This window comes from Nomascus leucogenys, chromosome 12, assembly GCF_006542625.1.
Source record: "Nomascus leucogenys isolate Asia chromosome 12, Asia_NLE_v1, whole genome shotgun sequence".
Lineage (NCBI taxonomy): Eukaryota > Metazoa > Chordata > Mammalia > Primates > Hylobatidae > Nomascus > Nomascus leucogenys.
The window spans coordinates 103,676,888-103,694,223 of record NC_044392.1 but is presented as its reverse complement, the minus strand read 5'-3'; the positions used below and the strand labels follow the sequence as shown (position 1 = coordinate 103,694,223).

The 17,336-nt window shown below is 34.7% G+C and overlaps 1 protein-coding gene across 3 annotated transcripts in view; it reads left to right on the top strand.

Moving 5' to 3' along the window:
* Positions 1–17,336, top strand: part of LOC100590153 (leucine-rich repeat-containing protein 7) — a 107,207-nt gene that overhangs the window by 29,340 nt on the left and 60,531 nt on the right. For all 3 annotated transcript variants that reach the window (XM_030823155.1, XM_030823154.1, XM_030823156.1), the window contains one exon: positions 867–986. In XM_030823155.1, coding sequence (XP_030679015.1) covers positions 867–986 — 120 coding nt within the window. The remainder of the gene's footprint in view (positions 1–866; positions 987–17,336) is intronic.

Sequence of the window (17,336 nt, the reverse complement as noted above, 5' to 3'; positions counted from 1 at the left end):
AAGAAAGGAGCCTTTGTGAAAATATATGTAAATATACCATTGTACATCCCTCCACTGGAGGCTTTCTGATGGTATGTGATTGCTTGCTATTACTCAGGTTAGAATATGAAATCACCCAAAATAAAGACAGGCAGGTATTAGTATTTGTTAAAAATAATAAGCATGAAATCAGCCAAAGTAAAATATTTATGAAGAGTTTAAATTTTAATATATATCATTTATATAAATAAATAAATTTGGTAATCAAAACACTCATGATTTACTTACACTACAATTCTAATAGCACATTTTTAATAGCATATTTTTGATGCCCCCCCAAAAGCTATTTGTTGATAGTACCATAGTACCATAAATCTTGCACTATGCCAGTGTCAGCACTCTTTGGGATTAGTGCAAGGCATAGTCTCCCAGAATCAATACAAACTTACAAAATTTATTTTAGGTTATGGCTTAGAATATTAGAACTTATATTCTATGTATTATGTGGTTTCAATTTCTATTCTAAATGGTGAGATTATACTAAAATTAAGCAAGTTTTAAGTGCTGTGGTTTTTAACAGTTGTAACAATTGGTTAATTTTATTCTGATTATTTTTATTCAGGTACTGTAAATAATCTAAATTTTTCCTTAAAATTCAGTGAACAACTCTAAGATGGTTATTTTAATTACATTTTTCATTGCTTCCAAAAAGCTTTCAATTTACAGTTCTTACCCGGTAAATAGTATACAATATTTCCAGTTCAGGATGTATGTTTTTCTGCAATTAAACAAAATTAATTTTACTATGATCATTAGGGACTCTTTTCAGAAAACTATGGTAAACTTCTACTACATCACTAAAGAATGCCATACCATTTTTGCAATAGACCCCGTCCCAGCAAAGCAACATTTTAGACAATGGACAAGAAGATGTATCTCCTAGTGGCCAATGGAATCCTTATCCACTTGGGAGGCGGGATGTACCTCCGGACACCATTACTAAAAAGGTAACCAATTTTTAATTAACGAGACAAACCATGAACCTTGCACAATCTACTGCAATATATAATATTTTGTGTCTTATTATCATTTCTAAGTTTGTGATAACTTTAAGGTAAATATTATCCTACTACACGAGTTTGGTTAACTGTAAGTACATTGAAACGAATGGAAAATAAACACTGCCAACTGTTCAAAGTTGGTAATGAATGTTTATAAACAACATCCTGCAACCTCTCTACAGATACTCTTACCTCTTACCACCCACCTTTGAAGGGCACATACAGAATGATAAGTGACATACTTCCGACTCTCTTGGCTTTAACAGTGTGTTATAACCAGTTTGCATAAAAGAAAATGTGATTCACTACTTCTAAAGTTATGACAATTGATTCGGCAAACATTTAGTGAACAACTATATGTGCATTGCTATGTGTGGAGCACTTGCTAGATATTGAGAAACAAAAATGAAAAAGACACAGTTTTGTACTTCAAGAGCCTTTTTATCTAGTAAGGTGTGCTGAGTGATAAGTAGGTAATTATAATATTACATAACAGATCCCCACAACGGAGTAAAAAGAAAGCCACAACTTGGGATAAGATACTTGCCACATATATGAGAGAAGGGAGAATTTGTATTCTAAAATATATTTTTTTAAAGCTCTTACAAATCAGTAATGAAGACATACAACACAGTTTTTTAAACTGGTAAAATACAAGGGGAATCAGGTGGGTAAATAAATACTAAAACAAAACTGAACCTTTTTATCAATCAGGGAAATGGAAAAGAGATGCCATTTACATTTACTAGACTGGCAAAAATTAAGAAATCTGAAAAATACAAGTCGTTTGTAGGTATAAGAGTAATGGAAACTTTTAGACTTCTTATTGGAATATGAAACATCATCACTTTGGTAACAAATTTTCCTGCAAAGCTGAATATGCACATACCCGACATTCCATCAATTCTCCTCGTAAGGTATTAAACTAGAAAAATTTTCATACATGTCATTCAGGGTACTTGAAATGTTTCCAATACCAGAAAACTGGAAAAAGCCAAATGTTTACCACCAGGAGAGTATGTAAATAAATTCTGTTAATCACACAAAGGAATATTTCAAAGCAATGAAAATTAGTAAGCTATAATTACAATAATGTGTATTAGCTTTAGAAACATAATTTGAACGGAAAAAAAGTTTCAGGAGATGGCATACATACGTAATACCATGTTTACAAATCCCAAAACAAGCAAAACTCAAAATATACTATTTAAGCATAAGTACATAAGAAACCTATTGTTATAAGTAAATGGTAAATATAGTATTTAGAATTGTGGTTATCTCTAAAGGTAATGTAGGGGATGGAATCAGGGAGAAAGTGGATATTATTGTTGGAACCATTCTAATTCTGAAATTGAATTATGGTTCTTTACACTCTACTTTTTTTTTTTTTGAGACGGAGTCTTGCTCTGTCGCCCAGGCTGAAGCGCAGTGGTGTGATCTCTGCTCACTGCAAGCTCCACCTCCCAGGTTCACACCATTCTCCTGCCTCAGCCTCCCGAGTAGCTGGGAGTACATGGGCCTGCCACCACGCCTGGCCAATTTTTTTGTATTTTTAGTAGAGACAGGGTTTCACCGTGTTAGCCAGCATGGTCTAGATCTCCTGACCTCCTGATCCGCCTGCCTCAGCCTCCCAAAGTGCTGGGGTTACAGGTGTGAGCCACCGCGCCCGGCCTACACTCTACTTTTTAAGCTCATGAGTGTTCATTTTATAATTGTGCTTTGTAACCTACATATGTATTACATACTTACATTCTTTGTAACTTAAGTGATTTTTCCCTTGATGAGTGCTTTCAAAAATGCACTAAATATCAAATTTTATTTTATCCAAAATATTTTGTAATGCCACTGATTTACAGGCATTTATTTTATGCATGTTATTAATTTGACTATTGGGTAATATTCAGGACCACAGGTAAATATAATATGATGTGGTTAATGCTAAGATGGGATACAGGGCTATGACAGTACCTGGAAAGGGCACCTGTTTAGTGAGGAAACTAAGAGCAGTGGTGTCAAATAAGACTAAAGGGATAAGCAGAAGCCAGATCATGCTGGGATTTATCCTGTGGGAAATGAGAAGGGGAATATAAAGTATTTTAAACAGAGAAAGGACATGATCGAATTTTTATTCAAAGAGCACTCTGACAGCTTTTCAGAGAATGAATTAGTGAGGAGAAAGACTGGAGGCAATGGAACTAGTTAGGAAGATTCTACAGTAATTCAGGTGAAAGTCCATGGAAACAATGGATGGTGGAAAGAAATGCTGTATTAGTCCGTTCTCACATTGCTATAAAAAACTACCTGAGACTGGGTAATTTATACAGAAAAGAGGCTTAATTGACTCACAGTTCCTCAGGCTGTACAGGAGGCATAGCTAGGAAGGCCTCAGGAAACTTACAATCATTGTGGAAGCAAAGGGGAAGCAAACATGTCTTCACATCATGGTAGGACAGAAAGTAAGAAGGGGGAAGTGCTATATACCTTTAAACAACCAGATCTCATAAGAACTCCATCACAAGAACAGCAAGAGGAAAATCCACTACCGTGATTCAAACACCTCCCACCAGGTGCCTCCGTCAACACATGGTGATTACATTTGGGTAGGGACACAGAGCCAAACCATAACAAATTCATAGATCCAATATCATGATAAATGTTAGAGCCAAAACAACCTTGTGATTGGACATAGGGCATAGAGATAGATAAAAGTTCCAAGGTTGATACCCAAGCTTCTAATTTGGTCAAGTGAGTGATGATGTTCGATTCACTAAGATGGGAAATACAGAAAGAGTAATAGGTAGAAATGGAGGAAGAGAGAAGAGTTTAGGTTTTTACATGTTGATTTGAGGTAGCTTTAAGGCATCCGAGTGGAAATGTTCAGTGGATGTTTGGATATATTTATCTTAAGTTCAGTAGAGAAAACTTAGCTGGAGATTCAAATTTAGGAATCATCAGAACATGTATTATTGAGCCATGAGTGAGGCAGAAGGATGACACAGAACTCCATGGAACAGAACTCCATGGAACACCAACATTTAAGACATGTACAGTACATAGGAAGAATAGGCAGAAAATAAATAAAGATTGGATCAATACAGTGATTTTACTGCAAGCTGTAGAAAATTCAAGGGAAGCATTGTTGAACTTCAAGGAAATACTTCACTAAACATAAGAAGTAGTTGAGATTTATACTATGCCTCAATTTTAGTACTTCGTTCTCTCTTATTAAATACTAAGAGTTTTATTTTCCCATTCCACTCTGCCCTCACGCTGTTGGCTCTATCCTAAAACTGGTTTCTCTCATAATTATAAGATTACTACCAATGACGATTGGTAATATGAGCTTCGTCTTTCAAATCCAGCAAGAGAGAGAAGCAGGCTTCCAGTAGCTCTCTCTTATGTGCAAAACCTTTCTTCCCTGAGTCTTTCAACAAGCCTCATCTTACATCTCATTGACCCAAAAGAGCTAAGGACTTTCCTATCGTAGAAAAAGAAATGGAGTTATATGATTGGCTTTGGCTGATCAGTTGGCGTAGAGTAGACAGGGCTCTCAATTTCAATTATGCAAGAAACATGTAAAGGAAAAACAAGGGAAAGTAGCACTTTGGAAATAGTGAGGGAAAAATGTTTTAAGGAGGGAATGGTCAACTGTCAAATGATGCACAAAAGCGTCAAGCAAGATAAGTATGACTAAAGGCTCCTTGGATTTAGCAACAAGGAGGTCACCGGTAATCTCAGCAAAAGCAATTTGCTTAAATGATGGGGTGGAATCCATAGGAATCTACATTAAGGGGTAAGTAAAGAAACCTATAAAACTCAAGAAAGAGGTAATGTACTAAATGTACCATGTCTTCTTCCTTATGATAAGCAGGTTCTGATTATCCCATATTATAGCAATTTTGCCTAAAATCTGAGATTTCTGAACCTATAAATAGATATGTCCACCTATCACCTCTCAGAGTAGAGACAATAAGGACCACTTTAAATATTCAAATTTAGTTTTTATTATATGTTATATATTAGTTGAATAGTCAAGTTAATATTCAGTGAGACTCAACCTAAGGAGAGAAAAATGGTCCTGGGAGCATTAGCCTGGGCTGCAAAATTTACCGAAATAGATGCGATAATTATACTATTAGTTACTGGGTTTCTATTTGACTCTACGATGACATTTTTAAAAGTTACTATGATTTTTGCAGTTGTTACGGAGTGAGTAGTTAGGCTAGACATAATGGGGATGGAAAGATAGAAACTGAACTATTAATTGAATGGGGAATCAAAGGAGAATTACTGGTGTAGAATTCTTAGCCAGTGTCCGATTTGAGTCTATTTCTCCAAGCCTCTGTAGATTTTTTTAAAAAAATCTCATCCCTCTAACTAAGCCATCAGAAACCACGGTAACGCTGTAGGGATTTGGAGGGAAATTATGGAAAGTCTTTGACTGAACTTGTGGCTCTCTGTTCTGGCTATCATAGATTTTTGGTTACTCATGGCCATGCCAGCCAGTACTTCAAGCACTACAGAGGACAAATGTGGGTATCTTCCAAGCTGTGGATCCAAAACCTTAGACACATAAAGTAATTGGACAAGAAGTGTTTATTTCTCAGAATTTTGCTCCTGTATCTATTGTCCCTGTCCTGTGCACCTGAGAGTGGCAAAGTGATGGAAAAATGCCAAGAGTGTTAAATGCTGTCTTTTTTTTTTTAATGGAGTAAAAGTAGGTGGTAGATTTTATTCTTCTCTTGCTATGCAGTCCCAGACTCACAAATTTATTTATTTATTTATTTATTTATTTATTTATTTATTTATTTATTGGCAGAGTCTCTCTCTGTCACCCAGGCTGGAGTGCAGTGGCGTGATCTCGGCTCATTGCAGCCTCCCCCTCCTGGGTTCAAGTGATTCGCGCACCTCACCCTCCCAAGTAGCTGGGATTGCAGGCATTCACCACCACGCCCGGCTAATTTTTGTATTTTCAGTAGAGACAGGATTTTGCTGTGTTGGCCAGCCTAGTCTCAAACTCCTGACCTCAAGTGATCTGCCCGCCTCAGCTTCCCAAAGTGCTGGGATTATAGGTGAGAGCCACTGTGCCCAGCCCAAAATCTCAAATTTTGGTGTCTATTAGTATTAAAAGTTTAGGATTCGCTGCTAGAAGAACATTTTATAGCTATGTAAATCTGCCACCCCAAAATTCCAGGCAGTATTATATGAATACTTTAAGAACTGCTGTTTAAAACTTTTGCAATTGCTGAAAACAACCATGGTTTCAGAAGGAGAATTAGTATTTTAGAGTCCTATCACATCACTTCTCTTACTCCTACAGTCTATCGGATTATGCCACAGTCACTATAGTCAGAATATTTGGTTCCATGTATTAAATCTTTACATAAGGCATTGTGTTAAATGCTTTAATGTATTTCTTTTTCTAACTTTCACAGCAACTATATGAAGTAAGCACTATTATTTTGTTAAAGAAGAAACTCATACTCACAGGTTAGGTTACTTGCCAAGCTCACCTGGGTAACTTATCATTTTATATTTCCCTCCTGTATGTAACAGAAAATAATATGAAGGTGATATTATAAAAGATAAATGCAAAAACATGTTATTTTAAATTCAGACATTGCACTCCGATTTGGTCAAATCCTCTATAGGGATGACAAGGCTGTTTTGCCCTAATTCTAAAATGATACTCTTTTAAAATTATTAGGAGTCTTAAACACATTGAATATCCGTAAAATGTAAAATTAAAGGATAATATCTGCAAGGGTATGTTAGAATGAGAGAGCAGAAAAACATTGCAGCCAAAAGGCTACCGTGACATATTAAAACCAATGAAACCAAACACTGCGCTTCTGGAATGGATAACCAAGGAACTATAAAATCCTAGCATTTTAAAATCTGAAAATTCTTTAGTAACAAAAGACTAGGCATTCAAAGGTCTCCTTTAGCATCAGTGACTCTTTCCACCCTGAGTGTCTGTTCCCTCCCTGAGTGTTCTAGGTTAAGTGCATAATGACTTGGCAGTTGGATTAATAAAGATGGATAACAAGGGTCAATATCAGGATGGACACAGAGGAAGAGGAAGGCTTTAAAAATTTGCTGATTAGTTTTGGCTCACAAACTTACCTCTTATGCTGAACTTGGCTGTGATTTCCTCACATCTACAATATCAGTTCAGCTATTAAGCACTTAAGGATTGCCAGGATTATCATCTCTGAGACATGCCTAGGAATTTATCAGAAGAAGAAGAAACCAGAAAAATGTGTGTGTGTGTGTGTGTGTGTGTGGTCATTTTCATGTTCTTATTATGCTTCCTTTACCCCACCCCACCCCAACCCCAAATTGTAATTTTTGCTTTTTCTAAAATACTTTTTTAAAGATTTTTTTATTAAGTTTCTCAGGAGGAATATTCATTTCTTATTTTAATTATGGTATTTGTCATGTTTTTTAATGTAATACATTTCAATGTTTCTTTCTATAAAAATTTAGAAAGGTAAGATCTAAAATATCTTTTGAAAATCATAAATTGTTTTTCTGTCAACCATATGGCCAAATCATCATTTGTGCTTTAAAATAACTGGATCAAATTTCTACTGGGATTTCACTTGGTAATATGTCAGTCTGTTATAAAAACTTTTCAGAAGATCAGGGTAAACCAATGTCATTTAAAATAAGTACAACTTGTTTAAAAGATATGTAAAAGTACAACTTAAGAAAAATTACCTTAACCTATATATCTACAAATTTAAATAAATACATTTTACTATTTTATAAATATCTAAAATAGATAATCATGTCCAGTTGTGGTGGCTCACACCTGTATTCCCAGCACTTAGCACTTTGGGAGGCCGAGGCAGGTGGATCACTTGAGGCCAGGAGTTTGAGACCAGCCTGGCCAACAAGGCAAAACCCCGTCTCTACTTTAAAAATGTCAAAAAATTAGCCAGGTGTGGTGGTGTGCGTCTGTATTCCCAGCTACTGGGGAGGATGAGGCATGAGAATCACTTGAACCCAGGAAGTGGAGGTTGCAGTGAACAGAGATCATGCCACTGCACTCCAGCCTAGGTGACAAGAGCAAAACTCCAACCCCACCACCCCCCACCAAAAATCATTAAATTACAGTCACTGAAAAGTAAATTTATTGAAATTGTTTTCCACTGAAAAGAAATATTGCTATCAGTACTCTGTGTATGTAGAACTGCAACAGAAGTAACTGTAATTTCTGGTTTTTGTAATTTAACCGAGAATAGGCATTGTGCTGTTGAGGTCCAGCAAAAGGTTGGGGAGAATGTCGCTTATTTAAATAGAAATAGAAGAAAGTCTGAAATAGATGAGAGAGAGAGAGATGAGGATTTAAATACTGGAAAAAAAATAGATGGCAGAAAGTAGAGTAGATCATGAGGCTGTAAGCAAGCAAGTCAAGATGTGGAAGAAGCAGATGTGAAAATCAACCAGGTAAACATCACATATAAGAGATGCGGAAATAGAATTGTTTCTTATTTCTGTTAACCTCAAAGTCTTGAATATCTGTTCTGGTTTAGAGTAAAATTGAAATTGAAAAATGATTCTAAAACCTGAGTGATTGTCAATGCTGTAACTAAATTCTCCTTTTGTACAGAAGCAAATATATGAAGTAGAATTGTTTTTTGCCTTAGGCTTTGTATTTTTTCTCTCCCAAAGAAATGCCTGTTGTTAACAGTGAAGAACCCCCAAGAGTTATATCTTTACTTCATTGGTCCATAAGCAAATGAGAACAATCTTCTCCATCACTGGGAGTAATACCAGTCTCAATCATCACTTCTCTTTCCTGGTTCTCTTTCCCAAGCCTCATTTTTCTCCTCCGAGAGTAGCAAAGTTTTCACTGATGAGAGTTAATGTTGTTTCTGGTAGACTAGGCCGTCACTAAAACTCAGAAACAAATTGGAGTTCCTTATAGAAAGTCATTCTCAATTCCAAACAGCTTTCTAAATGCTAGGAAAAGGGATCTCTTGAGTCATTAGGTAGATGGAGAGTCTCTGTTTCCCTCATCTTGTTCCCCTACCCTGCTTTTGATGGTGTCACTTAGAACTTTGTGTCAAGCAGTATAAAGACTGCATTGGTATCTGTGGTAACAGCATATTCTGCTGAGGCTGCTGAGGAAAAGTAGCTTCAAGAGACAGCAGCCAAATGCATTCACTGTCGGTAAGCTCTGCCCAGAAACGAGAAATGAGTTCAGTGAAAGGCCAGTGATTAAATCATATAATTATAATTTTTAATTTAAAAAATGTTTGGCACAATATGTAGCCCCTGGAGAGACATTTCTTAAACAGAAATTATGCAGTTTTTCTCTTGACCAAAAGCCATTTTTTTCAGGACATAAAAAAGTGGAAAAGTAGGAAGATATCAAATGTGTCCAAATAAAAAGAGCCTTCATCTCCAGTGAGACTTTGAAAATTACTCTCTAGATCTACAGAAATACAACCCTACTTGGAGTTTTGGTATCTACTAGATATCTACTAGATATCTAGTAGATATCTAGTATCTAGTATTTTGGTATCTACTAGATGCAGCCCTCCTTGGAGTTTTGGTATCTACTAGAAATAACCTAGAACTGAATTATTTGTGTGACTAATAAGTACCTACTCTTTAATTTCACCTCTGGTTGAAAAGGAACTTTTAAGTAGTAGTTACAATCATACCGGTCACCTCAGAGGCAGTCAACCACTGTCACACAAACATCCTCCAAATTAGGACAGGTTAGGAGAAGGAGAGGTAGGTAGATGAAAATTATACCTTATAGAACTTTTGATTAGCGGTCATTTACTGACAACATTGTCAGGCACCACCAAACACCAATAGGAGGCTTTTGAGATTTCTGATGCTTATATTTAGTGATATATTAAGACACCCCTTTACTTTCCCTGCCTATCAAATCTATGCCTGTATCCCTACCAAACTTGTTTCAGTATGGTCTTTATGGCAGTAACATTAGTTATTGCTCTGGAACAGAGTAAAAATGCACTGTTGAGGTTGTAAAAATTATATTGTGCAGAACAATCCAAAGAACCATTATATGAGTATCTGCAGGCTCAAATTAAGTTCCACTCCTTTTACATAACTTTGCCAGTAATCTTATTCAGATGAATTCCATATACTCTTTTAAAACATATCCTAATTTATATATTATCATGTTATTTTTTCCAGAAAATCAGTAGAGCCATGCCTTTTGCTATACTTAGGAAAATAAGACTAAATACGTCCAATTAGAGTCACTGTCCCCCCAACTGCAAATTATTGATATAAGATAGAGGTGGTATATACATATGTAGACTTGCTTGTTAAGAATTATTAGCCAATTCCAAATAAACCAAAGTACATGACCTGGAGGAAATCAAAAATTCCATGAAAATAAAAACTTTCAGAGGCAGCTCCATGACTTAGTAATAGCAGCTGAATCAGGAAAAAGGGTTTGAAAAATCAATGAAATAATTTATTTAATGATCCATTTCAAATATGTATTTTGTTAATCTGAAGAGCTAGGATAATATATTTCTATTTGATTGATTTTAGTATTATTTAATTCATAGGTGTTTTTAAAGCTTACTCTATTTCTATGTTATTAGATTTGTTCTCAGAAATAATGGGGATAGGAGGTTGTGAAAATGTGAATGGAAAAGAATCTCTAACTTAAAGCAAAAATGACAGCTGAATGAAATATTGTTTAATTTACAGTCACTTTTTATTGGATTTTTCTTAAGACAACATTATTCTTTAACTCACAAAGCATACCTTTATTTCCTAATGCCAGTGCAACAATACAGCTGTCTGCAGTATTGAAGGACATCACTGTCACAAAATCGGGGATTGTTCTCATCCAGTCTCACTCTAAATTATTTCCTTAATAAAAGTGTAAACCCAAAAATGTCTGTCAAAAAGCTATCAAGTCAGAGGTAGAAAATAAACTTGCCACAGATTAAAGCAATAGGAAAACGGGCAGATTAAAGTACTTACTCCATCAATATTTGACATAGATGTTCCTTAAAACAAATGACTGTTCTTCAGAAAATGGATATAACTCAATAGCATTTATATTGTCTTTGGGGAGAAATCTAAAAGCAAAAATGCAGAATTAATCCAATGCCATAAAAATGTTCCTGGTTGAATATGTAACTTGAAGTTCTACAGAACATGACAGCTGGCAGAGATCAAGGGTAGTTGCCAGATAGAGATGTCAAAATGATAAGATTCCATTTCTTGCCACTTGATCTTTATCTTACTTACTCTACTAGCTGTAGGTTCTTAGAAATCTTAAGGGTGAAATAAATTGTTGTCAAACTTTTATCATTACTCTTAACATCTTCCATTTTGGGAATACATGTCAGCATCATCACAAAACAAACCATAGGTTGAAAAGTGTAGACTCATCCTCAGTTTCATCATTCTGCTATTAAGGATACTCCATTGTTTTTTAATTTTGGCTAATAATTTCCTAAATCCATAGCTATGTTTTGTTGGTTGACATTTAATCATAGGAGAATGTACTTATAGAGATTCAATATGCCAGAGATGACTGCCTTTGTATATCAGCCAGCTGCTATGCTAAGACAGTTACACTGAAGTGAAAGGTCCTAGCACCTCACTTTTTATCTGTCATTGCAGACACTGAAGTATATTACCAGTATCTGACTCCAAAAAATTCAAGATCAGCAAGTATTTTGAATGCCCTCTAAAATTACTGCAGTATGCCACCAGAATGCAATGTCACCAAAACCCCAGGACCGGAGAAGGAACATCTTCCTGCCCCCTTTATTTTAAGCTGCAGAGATTCCTTCCATATATTTGTGCAAGTTTGTCTTCTGACACTGAAATGGGAGAACATAGATTTTGGCATCAAGCTGGCCTAAATACAAATAAAACAGGATGAAAAGGTTCAGCTTAATAGGTTGTTATAATCAGAAAAAGAATATCTACGGTACATACAGTAGGCACTGTACTAAGATGCTTAACTTGCAAAACACTCTCATATCATCTTCACAACTTTATGGGACCAGGTGTTAGAGGTATGAAATTGAGAGATACAGGATTGGAATCCAGTGTTGTCTGGGTATACAGCCTGCTCTACCCACTAATTATTCCCCTCATATATTTTATCCCACACACCCCACCCAACAAAAAAAATCAGAAAACATTATAGCATAACCCATTGCACTGTTAAATAACCTCAACACCAGGAATATATTTGATATATATATAGCTAGTACTTTTTGGCACTGCTTGGTATTTGTTGTTGTTGTTGTTACATTTTCAAAAGAGGGAAACTCAAGCACTAGTCACATTTTTTAAAGAATTTTTGAGTCCTCTTCAATTTGTTTTTATTGGTCTACGCAAATCAAAATTTTTAGAGATTTTGAAATGCATCTGTTTTCCAAACCTTCGTGTTCTTCAATCTGAAACATATACAAGTTCTTTAGTGACCTTTGTGAATCTCAGAACAAAAAGAATCAGGAGCACTAAGCACAACTTAAACTTTAAAAGGTCTCAAGCACTAGAGGCCTTTTCTTCGTATTGAATTTAGTTCATTTTGTTAATTTCGTTTCTCAATAACATAGTACACCAAACTTCTTGAGTATATTCTCTGCGATTTCTGTTAACCCTTCTCGGTCGATGCTGTCACCGTTTTCCACAAAATAACCTGAGTTCTGTCACCAAAACTACCTGTGAAAGTGATACAACTGCACTGAATATTGGCACGTCCAGCAAAATGATAATTACACTAATACAGGGTTCCTTGTATAGGTGATACACTAAACTATGTAGTAAACTGTAATACAAAAAAAACCTCTGGCTTTTTCTTAGTTCTTACTAAGATCTTGTCTTTTGTTTTCTTTTAAGCAAAAGTTCAGGAGAAATGTTCACCTTAACTTTGTCTTTATTGGCCCTTGAGCATATTAAACTTTGCTTCTCAGTTTTCCCATCTAAGAAGAAAGGATAATGATGCTTATCTTATGGAGTAGTTTGAAAATTAACCATGATTATGATGTAAAACACTTATCACAGTGCCTGTTATATAAGTGTTTAATTAATGGTAGCTATCATAATATTTATTATTTTGGATAAAAATCTATGTGAATTATGGATAAGCTAACTTTCATTTAGCTTTGTTCCTAACAATAGGTTGTTAATGAGACCAAAGTCATGAGTTAGCATCTCTTTGAATTAGTTATCCATGAATACAGACTCCTCTCTTTACCTAGATGGTTGTATTAAAAACATATACAATGATGGGGATGCAGATATCTAGGGGTGAAAAAACAAAGATGAATCACAGCAACCTAAAATATTAGTCATGTTAATAGTGCAGAGTAAGTAGTATCATATTGACTTATGGCAGAATGTATTTAGTTAGTTATTGTATATTCTGTCCCCATCCATAAAAGAAGCCACATCTCAACATCTGAAACGAAATGCATAATCTACTGCTTGCATACAAATAACTTGCAAGGTACAGCCTCTCTGAGCTAAACAGGATTTAAAGAAGCAAGGAGTTCAGTGATTGGTGGATTTTCAGAAGTTAGAATATTTAGGAGTTAGTTGGCAAAACTTTCACTGGGAGAAGCATAATTATTGATTCAGACTGTTGCTGACTGGTTGACCTTCAAGTGCAGTTTCTAAAGCAAGTTGTTATTGATTGATTACAACAGGTTTAAAATCAGTTTTTTCCAGTGGTTATTTATTGCTATGGCCAGACAGTTAGACCTTCACTCTTTGCTCTGCAGATAAGAACTTTTTGTTCTCATTGCCATTAGAGTGCTATATCCCAAGCAATACACTCAGTGTATTGCCTTATCTTCTTTAATCTTCACAATTTTCTCTTAAGCACTAATTATTATGTCTGCATGTTCATCTGATAAGCAGAAATCTTAGGTACCTTGCATAAGATTGCATAACTAAAAAGTGACAAAGCAAGGAATAAAACTCGGGTTCATTTGACTTCAAAGACTGTGTTATCTGTAGTGCATGTATAATTATTTTTTAATTAGCTCCTGGCATTTCTGTTACCCCCTTCATTTATTTAATTTTGCCATTTCAAGAATGCTATATAAATGGGGTCTGTATGTATGTAACCTTTTGGGATTGGCTTTTCCAGCGTAATTCTCTGGAGATTCATTCAGGTTGTTGCATGTGTCAATAGTTCTTTCCTTTTTATTGCTGAGTAGTATTCTATCACAGTTTGTTTATCATTTACCTATGGAAGGATATCTGGGTTATTTTCCATCCTTGGCTACTATGAAGAAAGTTGCTATAAACATCTGTGCACACCTTTTTGTGTGAACCTAAGTCTTCATAAGTCTCTGGGATGAATGTCCAGGAATACAACTGCTAGATCATATGGTACTTGCATGTTCAATTTGTAAAGAAACTACCAAACATTTTTCCAGAGTGGCTCTACCATTTGACATTGCCAGCAGCAATATGTGAGTAATTTAGTTTTTCCTCATCATCTCCTGCATTTGGTGTTGGCACTGTGTTTTGTCTTAGTCATTCTGTTAGGTGTGTAGTGATATATACACTTAGTGAAAATTAACTCAGATTATGAGGTGAATTATGCAAATATTGTGGTTTTAATTTCAATTTCCATAATGACTAATAATGTTGAACATCTTTTTATGTACTTATTTGCCTCCATCTGTATATTGTCTTTGGTAAAATGTCTCTTCGTATCTTTTGCCCATGTTCTAAATGGATTGTTTAGCTTTTTACCATTGAGCTTCAGAGTTCTTTATATATTCGAGGTACTATCCTTTATCAGATACATGATTTACAATATTTCTCCAACTCTGTAGCTTGAGTTTTTTTTCATTCTCTTGGCATTTAACATTTAAGTCTGTGATCTATTTTGAGTTAATTTTGATATAAGATACAAGACATAAGTCAAAGTTCATTTATTGTGCTTATGGATGTCAAACTGGGCCAGCACCATCTGTTGCAAAGATTCTTTCCTACATTAAATTGCTTTTGCATCTTTGTCTCAAATCATGTGGACATATTTTTGTCAATCTATTTATCAGTTCTCTGCTCTATTTCATTAGTCTATGTGTCTATCCCTCTGCAAATACAGTAACACATGGTCTTTCTTGATTACAACTCTAATAAACTTCAAATCAGATAGACTGATTCCTCTCACTCTATACTTCTTTTCCAAACTTGTTTTAGCTATTCTAGATTCATTGTCTTTCTGAATTTTAGGATAATCATATGTATTTAGATATAAATCTTGCTAGAATTTTGATAAGAATTAAACTGGTATATCAATTTGGAGAGAATCTTTACTTTTTAAGTCTTTCATTCCATAAGTATAGTCTGTCTCTCCACTTGTTTAAATCTTCTTGGATATCTTCATCAGCATATAAGTAGAGTTTCAGCTTATAAGTTTTATACAAGCTTTGCTTAATTTATACCCAAGTATTGCATTTTTTGAATGATTATACATGGTATTGCATTTTAAATTTTGGTGTCCATGTGTTCATTGCTATCATACATAAATACACTTGATTTGTGTATGTTTATCTTGTATCTCATGACCTAGCTAAACTCATTCATTAGTTTTAGATTTTTTGGTTGTTGATTCTTTTGAATTTTCTGTCTAGACAATGTCATCTGTAAATAAGAACAGCTTCTTTTTTCTTTTCAATCTTCATGCATTTTACTTCCTTTTCTTCCATTATTTCACCGACTACAACTTTCAGCACTATGCTGAATAAGAGTAGTGAGAGTGTACATTTACGTCTGCTCCTGATCTTAGTGGTAAAGCATTTGGTTTTTTCCATTAAGTATATTAGCTATACATTTTTGTAGATGCTCTTTATTGAGTAGAGGAAGTTCTCCTCTATTCCTATTTCTCTGAACGCTTTCATCATGAATGGATGTTGAATTTTGTCCAATACTTTTTCTGCTTCCATTGATATGATCACGATTTTTCTTCTGTAGCCCATTAATATGATGCATTACACTGATTGATTTTCAAATATTGAACAAGTTTTGTATCACTAGAATAAACATCTCTTGGTCATGGTATATAATTCTTTTTATATATTGCTAAATTTTCATTGCCAATATTTTATTAAGGATTTGTGCATCTATATTCATGATGGATATTGGTTTGTAGTGGTTTTTTCTTCCCTACTTCCTTCCTTTGTTTCTTTCTTCCTTTATTTGTTTGTTTTGTTTTGTTTATTTTTTGGTATCAGGGTGATATTTGTTTCATAAAATAAAGAAGTATTGTCCCTTCTGTTTTCTGAAAGTGATTGTGTAGAATTGGTATGAATTTTTCTTTTTTCTTTTTTTTGAAACAGTCTCATTCTGTTGCCTAGGCTGGATTGCAGTAGTACAATCATAGCTCACTGTACCCTTGAACTCCTGGGCTCAATGATCCTCCTACCTCAGCCTCTCGAGTAGCTAAGACTGCAGGTGTGCACTACCACACTGACTAATATTTTATTTAAAGATTTTAGAGACGGAGTCTTACTATTTTGCCTAAGCTGGAGAATTCTTATTTAAATATTTGGTAGAAATGTCCAGTGAAACCATCTGGGCCTGGATATTTTTTCCTGGGAGTTTTAAATTACAGATTTTATTTCTTGATAGTTGTAGGGCTGTTCAAATTACCTATATTTTATATTGGATGAGTTGTGGTAGTTGTACTTTTCAAGGAAATAGCCCATTTTATTAGAGTTGTCAAATGTATCTATGTAGTAGTTTGTAGTATTACCTTTTTATTATTATGTCTAAAGGCTCTTTAGTGATATCCTCTCTTCATTCCTAATTTTGGTTCATTTGTGTCTTCCCTCTTTTCTTCTTTTCAGTCTTGTTAGAAGTGTGTTGATTTTATTGATTTTTTCAAAGAAACAACTCTTTGTTTCATTAATTTGTCAATTGTTATTCATTTTCAATTTCATTGATTTCTACTCTTCTGATTATTAAATTCCTTCCTTTTGTTGACTTTGGTTTTATTTTGCTTTTCTTTTTTCTAGGCTCTTGAGTTGGGAGCTTAATGATTAACTCGATACATCTTTTTTTCTAATACATGCAATTTAGTGCTATTGATTTTCCTCAGCACTGCTTTAGCTGTTCCATGAATTTTGATATGTTGTAGTTTCACCTACTTAGAATTTAAAATATTAATTTATTTCCCTTGAGATTTCCCGTTTGAACTGTGGATTATTTAGAAGTGTGTGTTTAGTTTTCAACTGTTTGAAGATTTTTGTTTTTTCTGTTACTAATTTTTAGTTTGATTCCATTAGGGTTAAAGAACACATT